Source organism: Theobroma umbraticum, unplaced genomic scaffold (assembly GCF_002168275.2).
Source record: "Theobroma umbraticum cultivar Fairchild unplaced genomic scaffold, ASM216827v3 scaffold_89.0, whole genome shotgun sequence".
Taxonomy (NCBI): Eukaryota; Viridiplantae; Streptophyta; class Magnoliopsida; order Malvales; family Malvaceae; genus Theobroma; species Theobroma umbraticum.
In genome coordinates, this window is record NW_018397271.1 from 3,419,118 (window position 1) to 3,436,853 (window position 17,736).

A 17,736-nucleotide genomic window follows, 5' to 3' on the forward strand; every position below is an offset into this window, starting at 1 on the left:
CTAAAGAGGAAATGAAATGAAGTATTATTTAAAGGGGTGGACTGATAACGACGAGAAACAGATGAGTACAAGCAGTGCCTACCCGGCGGAAGGGGGGGGGACCACACAGTAATCTTGACTTAAACAAAACAAGTTTGTAGTTTGAGTTGCTTGCAATCTACCACCATAGCCCAAATCGCCAAAGCAAAGCAAGGTGAGGAGAGGAGAGGAGACAAAGATTGGAGGATATAAAAAAAATAAATATGGTCTTGCTTGTTGACGTGAAAGCAAGGCAAACCGAAAACGATCGAAGCATGGATTAGAGTAGTAGAAAAACAGATGTCCCCGGCACTCTCCTTCACCCCCTCCTTCCTTCCTTGACCAGGTGAATTCTTTTTCTCTTCCCCAGAATTTTATGGGATTGTTTTGATCCCTATTCCCTGCTGCACTTTAATCCTTCTCAATTCTTCTTTTTATTCTAGTTTCTCGAGTGCTTGGGTTTCTATGTTTAGGCATAGCTGAGAGTGTAGCTGAACCAGTGCTGCCTTTGTTTTGCTTTTTGCCCCTTTAATTTCTGGGCAATATCTGAATTTGTTTTGGGTGATAGCTTCTTATCACTTTTGTTCCATCTTCTATTCCATCGATCATATCTTTCTTCGTCACTCGGTCATGTTCCCTGCAACTTTGAAAGCAAGTACATTGTCTGATTATTACTGAACTTTCTAGTTTTGGGCTTTATCTTAAATATTTCTCAATGTATAGCTGTTAGTCACGGTGTTTTCTATATTTGGCCTCAATTATCTTATTTGCCTACTGCACACAGTTCCCGTTCATCCTCTTCATTTACTTTATGGTTTCCTTTTTCTGTCAATTGATAAGGATGAACTGAATTAGCTATTTTTATGTATTCTGACCAGAGATTTTGTTTATACTTGTCTTCCTTTTAGCTCAATTGGTTGTCATATAACTCAATATTACCCTTTATATTGTATGTATGTGCTTTTTTCTATATATGTGAATATCCCCAACACTAACAAGTGTTTTACACACATATGTATACTATATATGTGCATATATATGTGTATATATACATATGTACACATATGTGTATATATACATGTGTACATATACACACATGTGTATACACATATGTATATATACACACATGTATATATGCTTTCGCAATGCTGTTTCTTATGCCGTATGTGGTGAGCAGGCAATGGGCTATCACAAGGTTCCTTGCAGTGTGCTTTTTCTCTTCCTCTTCATCAATGTTTGCTTTTCCTATCAATGTTTGGCTGATGGAGTTGAAGCAAACCTGACAGCTCAGCTGCTTATAGATGCTTCTGAAGGTTTAGGCCGCCCAATACCAGATACACTCTTTGGAATATTCTTTGAGGTTAGTCCGATTAATATTTGCTTCCAAATTCAGATGCTTTGTCATTGCATCTTTAACATATCAGACGTCTGCCATTACTAACATTTACAAATGTTTCTTTTTTTCTAAAAAAAAAATACTTCCAAGAATATATTGATTTATTAGATACTTACTAACATGTCTTCTCTTCGAAAAAAAAAGAAAGAAAGTAAGATGTCCTCTTGTTCTACTTACCAAAAGATGTCATTCTAGAGAAAACTGAGTATTTGAATTACTTTCATCCAGAGCTTTCAGACTTTCTGCAGTATTTGATTGACCTTGTTTAGTGATGTTATAACATTTCTGTTGATTGTTGAGCAAGTGCATCCGTTTAAAATCTGTCCTACAGGAGATCAACCATGCTGGTGCTGGTGGGCTGTGGGCAGAGCTTGTAAGCAACAGAGGTTTGTTTGAAAACCTTATAATCTTTGGAATTGGAGAGAAATAATAAAAGAAAAAATTCTTTCTTTTGGGTTTTTAAATTATATAATTGGTTGTATGCCTACTAATGAAGAAAAGTGCAAAGTTCATTGTCTGTGGATTGTTAGTTTGACAGATCAAAGTTTTTGGCTAGTCTAAAGTACTTGTTTTTATTAGTGCCCTAATGTGAAATCAACCACTTATTCAATTTTTACAACTTTTTACTTTTAATTGGATTTGCATGGAATTTAGCTACTTTTCTTGTTATAGATTGGTTGATTTTGCTATTGTGTGTGCTATTTGGTCTCTCTTATTCAGTTTGTATCTCCCTTCTTGTTATTGGTCTGTGTTCTTTTCAATTTGTGGGTTTGGGTTGACTTTTAAGGTACCTGATATGTTCAATCATTTGGGAGAACTTCATAACTGAGTGCATTATGCTATTCCTTTTAGCCACAACTGTCGATATAAGATGGGCATTTGTTTTTTAATTAATGTGCTTGCACAAGATCTTGTTTTTGAGTTTGATAGGTTGGTGGCTGTAAGCTAGCCTGTTTCAGCAGATTTGATCAACTTCAAATGGTGGAGTCAGAAATACAACTTCTAGATAGTCATTATACTTCCTTTTTAAAAATATAAAGCATCAGTAAACAATCTCAAGTCTCTCTATTACCATCTGTGTTTGCAGAGGCTGAGAATTGTTATAATGTTTTCTTCTTTCCAGGTTTTGAAGCTGGGGGATCTAATATCCCCTCAAACATTGATCCGTGGTCCATAATTGGGGATGAATCTTCTTTAATTGTGTCAACAGACCGCTCATCATGTTTTGAACGTAACAAGGTGGCTCTCCGAATGGAGGTGCTCTGTGATAGTGAAGGCACTAATATCTGTCCATCTGGGGGAGTTGGTATTTACAACCCAGGGTTCTGGGGCATGGTGAGGACAAATCAGTGTCATATTAAATATTATTATATGGATGTGTGTGTCTGTGTGTGTATGTATGTACGTACATGTATCATGTTTCGTCTCTCTCTCACTTGCTGAAGAATTGAAGTAAAATCTAGGCTAATGGGATGAACTTTGCTCTGCCAAGATGCTTTGTTAGTGCATGCTTTTTTTTTTTCTTAGTTGCTCAGGCAGCAGGATTGTAAAATCTCAAGCAGCATGACTGCAAATTTTGTTCCTTTACTTTTTGGTCAATTGTTCACCAATTTACAGCATTCTGCTTCATTTCTCATTCAGAATATTGAACAAGGGAAAAGCTACAAAGTCGTATTTTATGTTCGCTCAACAGGAGCAGTTAACATTTCTGTATCATTTTCGGGCTCAAACGGGTTGCAGACACTCGCTTCTGCTAACATAATGTAAGAACCTGATTAATATACTTATAATCTGGAAGGTGTTGTGTGATTAATGATTCCTTCCTTCCAGAATTTTATGTTTCAGATGCCTTAGAGTGCATATCCTTGCCCTTGCAGAGCTTCTGCTTCTGATGTGTCAAATTGGACAAAGATGGAGGTTCTGCTGGAAGCCAATGCAACGAACAAAAATTCAAGGCTGCAACTAACAACAACAAAAGAAGGCGTGATATGGTTTGATCAAGTGTCAGCTATGCCTCTGGACACTTACAAGGTTTGTATTTCTCTCTTAACTGTGACATACTGAAAAATAACTAATTTATGTTTGTAATTTGGTCAGCGATTAATATCTTTCCATAGTATAGTAACCTGATGATATGAGATTTCTTTGTGGGAATAACTTTGCATGTTTAAATTAGTTGTCCTGGCATCATATATTGATGTATGTCTTCCTAAAGATGACAAGAGGATGTCCGGATTAAAAATATGTAGTTGGTGGCTTGAGAACTCTGTAGATATATCTTGTAAAATACAAGAAGCATGTGTATTTGATGAAAATCCATGTATAGAGAATTTTGAAGAGCTATTAACTTGTGGAAGCCAATTAAAACCTAATATGACTAGAATAATATATTCAAAATTTGAGGAGTCATTACTTCTCATACTTTTGAGCTAAAAAATTGCACTGCTCATGTGTGGGCACTGTTCATCTGTGTACAGAGTGAAAAACACCTTTTGGAATTTTGGTTCTTTGTTTTAGTTTTCTTTTATTTTTTATTGTAATATAAATATTGTTACCAAACAAGTTTTCCTAGTAGTTTTCAAAAATAAAAAACAGAAATCGAAAAATACTAGCTGATGGACTATTAGCTTCTAGTTTTTCTTTGGTCATAATTAGTAATTTACAAAAGTTAAATAAGTTCTGAAAAGAAGAAGAGGGAGATTGTGTGTTATGGGTTGCAGTTTTGTGTTTTTGCTATTACATGAGCTTGTTCACAATTTCAAGCTGCCATACGTATTCTATATAATCTTAATCTTTAGTTGGTTAATGATCTTGGCACAGGGGCATGGCTTCCGAAATGAGCTCATTGAAATGCTTTTAGATATAAAACCTCGATTTGTCAGATTTCCAGGTATTGTACTGTGTTATGTGCCTTGACTGCTTGGGTTGGGTTGTTTCGTATACGGTCACTTTGTTGAAAAATTTCTATGCCCTTGGGGATGTTTTATTTTTCATTCTGATGATGATTTCTTAACTTCAGTGTCTAGGTTATATTAGCGCCTTATGCTTAGAATGGTTCATTTTTTTGTATGCTCGTCTATGATACATTTTCTTTTAGTGAGCCCTTCCTTTATGCATTTTCTAGAGGTGGCAATTGGGTAGGTCATTCATTCGGTCTTGGGTTACTTTGGGTTTTAGTCATTTTGGGTCCAAGTCATTCAGGTCCAAGTTGTTGACATTTAAAATCTTTCACTTTGAGTTAGATTTATATTGCTTAATTAAGTTAAGCAAGGTCTCATTTTCCTGATTGGTGGCACACCTTCAATTTGGATTTTTGAAATCTTAAATATAATTGAAAAATCTTTAGATCATATAAAAGGACAAAAAAAAGTTATTTACTAATTTAGAATTATTTTATGTCAAATATTAATAATTGCCCCCAAAAATTCATTAATGATATTGATTTGGTTGATGTTTTATATTCATCTTTATTACATTGATTATTATCATTTAGTTTACCATTCACTAACTAGATTCACCATGAATTACTGTTAAGTCTTACAAGATCAACCATAACTCCAAAGGTTAGAAGTGACATTAATTAGTTTCTTAGATGTTTAGAATTTAATTGAAAGGTAAATAATAAAAAAAAATTGTATGAATATAAAAATAAACAATGATTTTTATAAATTAAAATTAAAAATATAATTTTTATAAAAAACAAAAATCATGGTTATTGTAGTGCAATACAAGAGAAAGAAAAGAGATCTATGCACCAGGTTGATGTAGGCCAGTTCTTCTTAAGATTGTCCAGGGAGGGGATTAGGTCCAGGTAAAGCTTGGGGATACCCCTGACCATATTTACAAAAAAAAAAAAAAATAGTAAGAAAAGAGATTTTATATTTTTTAAAGTTATAATAGACTAATAGCTTGTGTTATATCCATGATTTGTAATCAAATTAATATTTAAAAGGGAAAATTTGAATTATACTGAATTTAAGTTCTGCTTGTTTTGAGTTTGGGTTAGGCAGGTTCAAGTAGTTGAGTTTTGTGGTCATATTAGGTTGGCTTCAGTTTGGGTTTGGGTGGGTCTCTGCAGTTTGTTTTAGGTGTGCCAGCTATGTACCCATCTCATCAGGGTATTATTTATGTGTCCCAGATGTGTAAACCATGTTTTTAACATTTTTTATGTTAATTTTTGGATTTAAGCGCCATACCCATATGAATAGTTTACAGTCCAAGAAGCATCAAACACAGGTATGTTAGGGTGAAGTGAAGATTCCATGTAACAGCATTAGATATTTGGTGTTAAGTTAGCGAGTGGCCTTTTTAATGGATTGATTGGTGCTTTTGTTTGTTTTTCCTCTTTTTTCTGAAGGTAATAAATATGCATTCTAGTAGGTTTTCAAGGCAACATTTAGCAAAGAGTTCGACTGCTAGTCTCTACCATTAAAAAATAAATAAATAAAATAAGCTCAGAGTTTAAGCCTCCAAAGACTAATGTTCAAACAAATTACTGCTATGTTTCTGAATGTCCTTTACAGGTTCTGTTGCTTGACTTTGCTTCCTTAGTCAATTACACTAGACCTTCAGTTTTCTTGAATCTTCTCTGATCTCCTTAAAGAAAATCTTTAGTCAACTATCTCTTGCCTGGTTGATTTCCTATCTTTTGTTCTACACTTTAATCAATTAAACTCTGTATGTAATTATAATAATGACCTGGTTGATGACTTTTTCTTTTCTTCCTCTTTGATGTTTGAAGTAGACCGATGGTAAAATAAATTCATTTATACGAGCCATTCCCTACATCCCATTTTGTATGTCCCTATTTGACTTTCATAGAGATTTCAAAAGAAATTTTGATTTTAGTGTATTTTATATTAGAATTTTGAACCTTTTTTCAAATAGTATTGACATTCCATAGTTTTTAATGCTAAAAAGAAAAAAAATGGAAATTAAATTTAGAATATAGAAAAAGTAAGAGCATTAGGTGTTCACAAAAAGGAAAAAAGACTGTTTTGGGACATCCTAAAAAGGAAAGATGAAGGAAAAAAACCGAGATGGAGGGAGTAGTATTTTGTTTGAAGTAAATCATATTGAAGAAAAGCAATTCAATGTAAGTAGAACTCTTTTCTATCTAGCTAATACATCCTATTATTAATTATGAGTATAATTTTCAATTATAAGAAACAAAAATTAATTTAAAGTGGTGATTTAGAAATATAAAAAATAGTGATTTCCTTTTTCGTCAAAAAAAAATCCATGCTTTTATATATATCTATAATATATAGATAAAAATTAAAAAAAATATTTTTATACATACCATAGGCCAAGGAAATTTAAACTCGCCCCTGAGGCCAAAAAAAGAATATCCATGCTTTTACATATATCTATAATATATAGATAAAAATTAAAAAAAATATATTTTTATACATACCATAGGCCAGGGAAATTTAAACTCTCCCCTGAGGCCCCAACAACCCTGATTATTTAATTTGAAATCCTGCTCACCCTGATCCCTAATTTTCAAATAAAAATACCGGCCCCTATTTCATGTGGAACTCTTGCGATGACATTTTAGAAAGATTTATTTTCTGAATTAGGTCACATGGGAAAATTTCATGTTAAATATTAGTATTGATTCTCAAATCTGCTGTATCATTTATCTTGTTTCTGTTAATTTACGCCTGCTATCCTTATGATGTGTTTTTAAGCAATATTGTTTTAGATGTTCATTTAGTATTGATGTATAGTTTATTAGATGGTTGTTTAAAATCACAGAATTCCTATTAAACTTCTTGGAACCTTGGCTGAGCTTCAACCTATGGCGTAATTCAATTTGGAACTCTTTTGACAACATTTTATAAACAGTGTTTTGTGAATCAAATACCTGTAGAAAATTTCTTATTCATTCAATGTAAGTAGATCGTTCAGTTCTATAATCTGCTGTATCATTTGCCTTGTTAGTTTTATTTGATGCCTGTTGTCCTTATGATGTGTTTCTAAGCATTATTATCTTAGATTTCTCATAAGTTAACAGCTGAAAAATGCTACATATTCTTAATTGTATTGTATTAGGTGGCTGTTTTGTGGAAGGTGAATGGTTAAGAAATGCATTTCGCTGGAAAGAAAGCATTGGACCTTGGGAAGAAAGACCAGGGCATTTTGGTGATGTTTGGATGTACTGGACTGATGATGGACTTGGTTACTTGGAGTTTCTTCAAGTTGGTATCTTATCCCTTTGTAGGATTTTATCGAGTTCTTCCGAACATGAAGTACTTCAATTTGCACTGTTTAAGTGCATAACATTTTAAATTATTATTATCTTACTGCAGTTAGCGGAGGACCTTGATGCATTGCCAATATGGGTGTTCAACAATGGTATTTTGCATGTGCATCACCCTATTCTTTATTTGTTTTCTTTCCTTTTCAAGTTATGTAACTTATTTACTATTGTCTATGGTCAATTTACCTTTTCCTTGGGCTGTATCAAAATTTACAGGAATTAGTCACAATGATCAAGTTGATACATCCAGCATTTTACCTTTTGTGCAAGTAAGTCTTCGTGATTCTTCTGTTTTCCCATGATGGTGGTTAGAAAGACTATTTTCTGATTAATATAAGTGAATCAGGTTTAAATCCCACATGAATTTTGTGTTCATATAAGATAACAAGAACGAAAAAGTAACCTATCTGTCTAGAGATACTGGCTTAAACTAATTGGAAAAGAGTGAGGATCAGCACTTACTCCAGTGGAAATTTAAGTTCTCTAAATTTAATTGATGGAATGAGGTAGGACATGGAAGGGTTGGGATTTGAGGGTTTTGAAATACAGTTGTTCCAGAGTAGCCGAACTTTTTCTTAATTTTCTCTTTATTTCCAAGAAACAAAAGTTTATAATGCGTCAATTTATTAAGTAGATTATATATTTTAAAAACCTCTTCCTCTGTGAGCCTTAATTAGATTAGAAGAAAAAAGCGGTACAGGATGGTATTAGCGGATGTGGTAGTACTTGTTTTATACTGTGTCATTCTTTATAATGTGTTGATGGCAGGAAGCCCTTGATGGTATTGAGTTTGCTAGAGGTGATCCGAATTCTAAGTGGGGTGCTGTTCGAGCTGCAATGGGACATCCAGAACCTTTTGACTTGAGATATGTTGCTATTGGGAATGAGGATTGTGGAAAAAAGAATTACCGAGGTCTGGATACTTGTCTTGCACTTGCATATGTATATGGATTTGATAGTGAGATGGCAGTTATAAATGAGAATATTTTATGCAGGCTTTTTAACATTAATTCATTTCACTAGTAAATCTTTTTGTTAGGAGTAGTTTAGCCAATGAAGACAAATTCTCATTGTATTGTCTGTTTGAAGGTGGATATAGTGTCTGGTCCTTGATATCTAATGTTGCCAAATTTCAAAAAAGAGGTGTCTTAGGAGACACGGAAAGCATGCACAAGGATTGCTGGTACTTATTTATTATTTAAGAGGAGCTGCTTGCTTTCAAGAGTTAATGAATTTGCTCTTACAGCTGTTGCTGGTTTCTTAATTTGATGTGTGTGACTGAGGAAGCATAGGAGCTCATCCAATGAGCAGCTAATGCAGTTTCCTTAACTTTTTGTTCCTGGCTTAGTTTTAGGATTATCAATGTTTGGTTTCACATTGTGGTTGGGTTGCAAACCTCTGATTTTGAAAAGTATGCTTGAGAAATTGTGGGTTGGCGAACCATGGTGTAAAGCCATTTTTCCTTCAATCCTTGTTTTGGAGTGAAATTTTTGAATCCATCTGGCATTGCAGTTGCTGTCCAAACCACTTAACCACCTTTTTGTTACCCTAATGCAATGCCAAGTTCTAAGTCAACCACTATGCTTCTTTACTGGCAAATGGTTATTTCATTTAAAAATTTCAGACAGTTCAGAGACTTACTTTTTTATTATTTTGGATTGAGCAGGAAATTACCTCAAGTTCTATGATGCTATAAGAAGTGTCTACCCAGATATCAAAATTATTTCAAACTGTGATGGATCTTCTCACCAGTTGGACCACCCAGCTGACTTTTATGATTTTCATGTAAAGTTCTTGACATGGCGGGCTTTAGTTCTTTTATTGTTTCTTTTGCTCATTTTCTGTTTCTGTAAACAATATGGATGGATGGGATATGAACAGCCTTTTGCTTGATTTCTTAATAGATTTATACATCTGCCAACAACTTGTTTTCCATGTCCCATCAATTTGATCGTACATCACGAACAGGTCCGAAGGTATGTTAAGGTGGTTATCAATAACATTTTGATATTTGGATTTGGCTGTTTGATGATTCCTGTCATTCAACACATTGCAGGCGTTTGTTAGTGAATATGCTGTCACTGGAAAAGATGCTGGCACTGGAAGTCTATTAGCTGCACTTGCTGAGGCTGGATTTCTTATTGGACTGGAAAAGAACAGGTTTCTTTTTTTTTTCAATAAAACATATTGCATTTGGACATATAATATTGTCAGGTCCTTCCCTTCAGGATTAAGATTTTCAAGTAAATATATAGGGTTAATTACATCTTTAATGCCCAAATTATAGTAAAATTGTTGTTTTCATACTTGAAGAAAAAAAATTGTAATTAAGCACTGGAACTATGTCTTTGTTCGTCACTGCTCACCAAATACAATCAATAAGAACGTGCCGCCTTCTAAAAAAGTCACATCATTTTTCTTTTAAAAAAAGTTCCAAAAATTTTTATTTTTATAATTAAAAAATAAAAACCTGGGAAATAAAAATTAAAAAAATAAGAATAAATAAAGAATTGAAAAAATTAGAGAACATCAGAAAAAAAAAAAAATCTGGTAGAGAGAAAAAATGGGGAGAGAAAGGTAAAAGGGGAAAGGGAGAGGGAGACAGAAGAGAGGGCTGCCGGCCAGCAACCCCTTCCTCTCCCCTACCCTCTCCGTTCTCTCTCTCTTCACTTCCTCTCATTCCCTCTTCTCTATCCTGATTTCCCTCTGGTCTTTTTTTATTTATTTTTTTCTGGATTTTTTTTTTCCAGAATTTTGCTTTTTCTGGATTTTTTTGTTTTTATTTTTAATTCAATATTTTTTAAAATTGAGATAAAGATTAGAAAAAGGAAAAGATAATAACATGGGATGTTTTTAGATGCATGACATGTTCTGCTTGGGTGTTTATGGATACATTACCCTTTGCCTAACGAAGTTAGTTTAATGTGTAATCTGTTTAATGGAATGAAAATTAGAGTACTTAATTGCAAATTTTTTTCAGATACCAAACCGACACTACCACAATAGTTTGGGTACCAAATATGTAATTAACTCAAACATTTATCTTTTGTAGTACTGCAACTTGTTCTTAAGAATTGTCCAAGAGATGCCTCATTCTAATTTCCAAGGATGGGCCTATATTGGGCTCTTAATCCGAAGCCCAACTAGCTGGCACATTAGTAAATGTTTCAGAGGTTGATTTACTATTTTTGGGTTCCTTCCAAACAACTTTGAAGTTTTACTACAATAATTGGTACATTGGACGAAACTCTAGTGCAACAAATCTGATACATTGGATGAAACTCTAGTGCAACAATTCTGATACATCCTTGTATAACTGTTAAAAGTGTTTCTAACTCACAATTGTTTATATACCTAAAATGTGCTTCGAGATCAATTTTTTAGTAGAAGCTGCTGAATATTATCTTTCCTGCAGTGATGTTGTTCAGATGGCTAGCTATGCGCCACTTTTTGTAAATTCCAATGACAGGAGGTATTATTCTTTACGTTCTCTTTCTCTTTCTTTTTAATTTCTATTTAAAATTTAGAATTTCCTTATGTAATTCTCAATTATGTTATAAATTTAATGTTGACAAACTCTGTTGTTAAGGTGGAACCCAGATGCAATTGTCTTCAATTCCTATCAGGTATATGGGACTCCTAGCTACTGGGTGCAACGTTTTTTCAGAGAGTCAAGTGGGGCGACTCTTCTTAATGCAACACTTCAAACAGATTCCCCTATGCCCCCTATGCCCCTTGTTGCTTCTGCAATTACTTGGCAAACCTCAAAGGATGACCAAACGTACATAAGAGTAAAGGTTTGTAACATGGAGATCATGACATTTTTCTGGAAATGTGTTTAGCATTTATGTAACTTACTTATTATACGTGCATTCCTCTTGCCTAACAATATTAGTAGCATAATTATCCATGTGCTTGAAAACCTCCTTAGGTACCAAGGCTGTGTGAATATGCTTAACAATCTAAAATCTGTACTTTTAACATATGGAAGTTCATGCTACACATCTTTAAATAAGGAAAATTCTTCAGACTTGATTTCCCTGAATGTGCATTATGTAGAAGAACCTTGTTGCACCTATATATATATATATATATAGTCTCTTGGTATGTATAAATGCATGAAATTGTTGCATTGTTCGTTTTGGTGCACGTATTTGCACATTCAGGTTGTGTACTTGGTTATTGTTACCCTTCCTCTTTATTTTGGCCATTGTCAGTCAGAAGTTTTGCAGGCCCATTGACCTTATATTTTTTACATAGATATTTGGTTCACAGATTGGACCCATGGTAATGGTTTAGCAGCCCTGATGTCAGATTATCAAAATATCGAAGCTCAGTGTTTGTGGGATTTTCATTTTGTCTGTTCATTTCTGACACCAGTAGATTGTTGAGGTGAAGAGTTTGGCATTTCAGAAGAAAGCAGAAGAATGTGAGAAATAAATATGTTTTGGTGCTGAATATCAGTTTAACATTTCTCAATTTTCTTAAATCCAACTAACTTTTCAGGAAGGGGGTTGATTAAGAATAGTAGCAAAATGAGGGATTGAATATTAGGAAATTTTAGTCTTAGAAGAAAAAACAAGCTGATGAGTAGAATAATTGCCCTTTGGAGGTTAAAGAGTCCTAAATTCTTTAACTTGAGGCCTTATGGAGTCACCCAGCAAGTAGTATGACTTTGTACCACACTTGACAAGCCAAACTTTGACGCCAAGTGTTCTTAAGCCGCACGGCTAGGAGATGCATGACCCTTTGTTCTACAAAAGCATGTCTAAACTTCATCTATTCATCATCTTCTAAGCTAGCACAACAATAGAAGGTTACTTTTAGCAGGACACGACTAAGGAGTGTTACTTTAGAATGCTTCAGCCTTAGGTATCCTTAACAATGAAGCAATACAAAAGAAATTCATTCCTCAATTATTTTTAAGTTGGTAGCTTAGAATATGAGCTTGGCTTATATAAAATATATCCTTGAAGAGTACAAAATATGCTTCTTAACTTAAAAAAGCATGATAATTAGGCATAGTTATATTTATCCTAACCTATACAATATCCTTGGATGAGGCCTAACATTAATTAAAAACCTTAAATCTGGAATTCTTTGGCACATCATGTATTCCTTCTTGATTCTTCTGTTGGGAGTTGTGGTTATATGTTTGTTGCTCAGAAGAGTGTGTTAACTATGGATTCTGAAGATGAATCCGTCCGATTCATTCCAGTATAAACTTAAGTACATTAGAAATCTAAAATGAAGTACAGACAGGACTGTTTGTGGTGCAAAAGTAGACTACATTACTTAATTTTTTTATTTTTTTAATTTTATGCATTTCTCAAATTTCATTTTTAATGGTACATTAGTCAAAAAGAAAAAACTATGAAGGATAGCTCGAGTACGTTGATGTTTTGGAATTTACGCGTTTGACATTTTGGAATTTACATGTTTCTTAAAATCTCATCAATCAAATATCAAAGTCATTTACTTCAATCATCTGCCCACAAAATGAAAAGATATGATTGTCTTTTGATTTTGTGGCATATATCACATTTTTATGCACAATATTACTTTTCAGGTTGTAAACTTTGGGAGCAATTCAGTGAATCTCGAAATTTCTGTGAGTGGGTTGGATCCAAGCTCTGTAAAGCTGTCTGGTACAACAATGACTGTTCTCACATCCACTAATCTGACGGATGAGAATTCCTTCAAGGAGCCAAAGAAGGTAAAAGAGCCATTTTTCCCTGCTTTTCATTCATTGTTCATAAAAGCATGTTCTCTACTTTGCACAAAAGTCTGTAAATCTTTGCATAAGTGTATGTGTTATTGTAATGGCCTTCTCCTTTCTACTGTGTTAGCTTCTCAAAATTTTTGGGTTTGCTTTGATTAGTACCCCTCACAAATATATCAAAAGTTAAGAAGATAATCCAATGCCAGAAGTAAAATTTTATAAAATAAAGACTATATGCCTCTACTCTATTCAGATCCTCATTATTACCTTCTTATATTCATTGCAATCTTCAGTTGTTCATATAAGTGAAGGGTCCTCTCATGACTAATTTGAAAAACTACACACCACCTTCCTCTCTAATATTTTGGATCATCACAGTTATTTTGGACTCTGGAGTCCTAATCCCAGCCAACACTTGTGTCTAGCAAGATTAGCACTATTTCTGTCTTCCAACATTGTCTTTATTTTCCTTTTTCCAACTTTAATATCCATTCCTCTCATTCTTAATTTTGTTTCATTTATCATGGTTTTATTCTCTTATTGTTGTAAGGGTTGTTTAGTTGCATACTTCAATTAACTTTTATCTCATGTAATTAATATTCAATTCTAATCTTCATTACCCTAATTAGGTGCCTTTAAGTGCTGAATATGCACCTCCATTTGAATTGCTAGACTTTTCATCGACTAGATTTGGGCTATTTGGCTGTGGTGCATTGTACCAATTGCATGATAGATAACTTAGAGAACCAATAGCCAACAGAGAGAAGAGGAATAAATGCAAACCCATTCCACAATAATCTAGTTCGCCACCCATAAGAATTAGTCTGTTTATGATAGTCACAGTTTGATGCAGTGGAGTTATCACCTTTATTTGTTCCCAGATGGTTTACTTCAACAAAATGATATAAATTCCCGAAAGTTGGGATTGTTGTCTTATGCATTATTAACATGAGTAATCATGAAACAGATAGAAACTTGATACTTAGATCTTAAAACATTTAAACCACACTGAACTTTCTCTGTTGATGTGTGCAGGTCGTACCAACTGAAAGTCTGCTTAAAAATGCAGACAAGGAGATGACTGTCCAACTTTTACCACATTCATTCACTTCATTTGATTTGTTAAAAGAGGTTGTCAGTCTTAGGATCACAGAAGCTGATTCTACCTCTGTATCTTCAATTTGAAATAAGTAAGTTATTGAAGTTATATGCAATAAAGAATGATATATGGAATAATAATAAATCATTAGCACTATATATGTGCTTGTTGGCTTTGCATCCCATCTCTGCAAAGTATCAGATGCGCCCAAACTTTGTTGTAGCTAATTTACTATGTTCTGTCTATTTAGTTTCAAGCTTGCTTATCTATTGATCAGCCTTTGGTTTTTCATTTCCAACGTTAATGTTAAAAAAAAAAAAACTTTAATTATATTTGATGAAAATTAGGTTGCTTTGCGTTCATGTTTTTATTATTTGCGTTTTTATGCCTAAAGTATGTTTGGATATCAAAACAAAAAACCTTTTTGAAAGTTTTTTTTTTTTTTTTTATGATTAGAGGAGGGGAAATTCGAGTCTTGTTCTTTAGATAAGGGAATAATGCATCAACTAATGAGCCAAATACTTAGGTACATAAATCTTTTGAAAGATTATATGCAACGTACACAATCTTTTTGGACAGCAAAATGTATGCTTTTACTATTTTTATATAATGTTTTATTTTTCTCAACGTCTATATAAATTAATTTATATTACAGTCGGTGTTACATTTTGATTATTTGTTGGTTTTAATGTAATTATTATGATAATGATTTTTAAGTTTCTTATGTTTGATAGTAATTCTTTTAAAAATAGAAAGTAAATGGCATTGATGCGAAGCCTTAAATATGATTTAAGTATGATATTGGGAGGCCAAAGGAGTATGCAATGCCCAAGAGTTTGCGAGTAAAGAAGGATTGCACGACTCGATAGCAAACATCATACTAAGAAAATAATGTGTTATCCTCGTATTAGAATAAGGGTTAAACGACACAAGTTGCTCCAATAAGTTGTAGAATGTATGAATCATAATCGGTCAAAGGAATCGAAGTTTCCACTAGAGGTGGGGATTGGGCAGATTAGGTTGCATTGGTCATTTCAAGTGGAAAGAAATTCAAGTTCTTTTCAGGTTTGATTAGTATTAGATTCAAGTTACTTATGTTGCTTGGTTTTAAAGTTAAATTGAGTTGGATTCAGATAAATTATTTCGGTGGATTCAAATTTTATCAAGTCTAATTTTGTCAAGATCATTAAGGCACTATAGGCTACTCAGGGGCATAAATTATGGCAAATTCTACAGTAAGGTTATCATTTTTGACCTTACTATAAAGTCAATTAATAAAGATTATCTGATCTATGAGATTAAATTATAGTCATTGATTTAAAACTCATAAAGAAACTGGTTAACAAATTCAACCGGTAAATAAAAAATGGTAAACAAATTCAACCGGTAAACAAAAAATCCTCCCTTTGATAGTCTCTTTTTATACCTTATTAATACAAACCATTTATTTGCATTGCTTTCATTTAATGGCTGAAATTTTATATTATAAATAGGATTATCACTATAATAAATCAAAAAATTAAAATTAAAAATGTATAATAAAAATACATGTAATTTAAAGTTGTCATTAAAAAATCTAGAAGTAAAGTTTTTAAAAGTTATGATTAAAAATCCTTAATGTAAAGTAATAAGAATTGACATAAAAACTCATACAAGGTAAAATAATTAAATTTAAAATTTTAACTTAAATGTGTAAGAGTTAACGTAACAAGTCAAATAGGAAAAAATTTAATTTTAATGAAAAATAAATATTTAAATTTATATTTTCAAATTAAAAGTGTTTAATGATATATAAATTTAAATTTTTAAATAAATAATAATAATAAAAATAATTATAGTTCAAAATTGATATAGATAACCTTGACGTAAAAACTTAGAAAAGTGAAATAATTAAATTTTAAATCTTAACATAAATGTATGAGAATTAACGTAACAAGTCAATTAAGTAAAAATTTTAATTGTAGTGAAAAACAAACATTTAAATTTACATTCTCAGATTTAAAGTGTTTTACAATATACAAATTTTAATTTTTAAATAAAAAATAATAAAGATAAAAATAATTATAGTTCAAAATTGACATAAAAAAGCTTTGATGTTAAACTGTAAGAATTGATGAAAAACTTATAAAGGTAGAATAATTAAATTTTAAATCTTAACATAAACGTGTGAAAGTTAATGTAACAAGTCAATTAAGTAAAAAAAAAATCTAATTTTAGTGAAAAATAAATATTTAAATTTATATTCTTTGACTAAAAATGTTTGACGATATACAAATTTTAATTTTTAAGTTTTAACATAAAACTGTAACAATTGACGTTAAAACTTTTAAAGATAAAATAACTAAATTTTGATCTTAACGTAAACATGTGAAAGTTAATAGAACAAGTCAATTAAGTAAAAAAAATTAATTTTAATGAAAAATAAATATTTAAAATTATATTTTTAGGCTAAAAGTAATTGACGATATATAATTTTTAATTTTTAAATAATAATAATAATAATAAAATTATAGTTCAAAATTGATATAGACAATCCTTGACGTAAAATTACAAGAATTGACATAAAAACTTATAAAGGTGGAATAGCTAAATTTTAAATCTTAATGTAAATATTGAAAGTTAACGTAATGAGTTAATTAAGTAAAAAAATTTAATTTTAATGAAAAACAAACATTTATATTTATATTATTGGGCTAAAAACATTTAATGATATTCAAATTTTTATTTTTTAATAAATAATAATACAGATAAAAATAATTATAGTTCAAAATTGACATAAAAAAGTCTTGACGTTAAATTGTAAGAATTGACGTAAAAACTTATAAAAGTGGAATAACTAAATGTTAAATCTTAACGTAAATGTATGAGAATTAACGTAATAAGTCAATGAAGTAAAAATATCTAATTTTAGTGAAAAATAAATATGTAAATTTATATTCTCAAATTAAAAGTATTTAACGATATACAAATTTTAATTTTTAAATAAAGAATAATAAGGATAAACATAATTATAGTTCAAAATGGATATAGAAAAACTTTAACGTAAAACAGTAAGAATTGACGTAAAATTTATAAAAGTGGAATAATTAAATTTTAAATCTTAACATAAATGAGTGAGAGTTAATATAAGAAGTTAATTGAGAAAAAAAAATAATTTTATTAAAAAATAAATATTTAAATTTATATTCTCAAAATAAAAGTATTTAACAATATACAAATTTTAATATTTAAATAAA

At 31.7% G+C, this 17,736-nt stretch overlaps 1 protein-coding gene across 1 annotated transcript; it reads left to right on the forward strand.

The window, feature by feature from the left end:
• Window positions 1-38: 38 nt before the first annotated feature.
• On the forward strand, window positions 39-14,769 carry LOC110426476 (alpha-L-arabinofuranosidase 1). Its single transcript, XM_021441687.2, has 18 exons — window positions 39-364; window positions 1,196-1,378; window positions 1,746-1,800; window positions 2,538-2,749; window positions 3,056-3,177; window positions 3,292-3,445; window positions 4,235-4,304; window positions 7,472-7,617; window positions 7,729-7,774; window positions 7,896-7,948; window positions 8,448-8,592; window positions 9,346-9,464; window positions 9,584-9,655; window positions 9,736-9,839; window positions 11,095-11,151; window positions 11,269-11,476; window positions 13,249-13,395; window positions 14,437-14,769. The coding sequence occupies exons 2-18, from the start codon at window positions 1,199-1,201 to the stop codon at window positions 14,584-14,586; spliced, it is 2,040 nt and encodes a 679-aa protein (XP_021297362.1). The 5' UTR covers window positions 39-364; window positions 1,196-1,198; the 3' UTR covers window positions 14,587-14,769.
• Window positions 14,770-17,736: the final 2,967 nt, after the last annotated feature.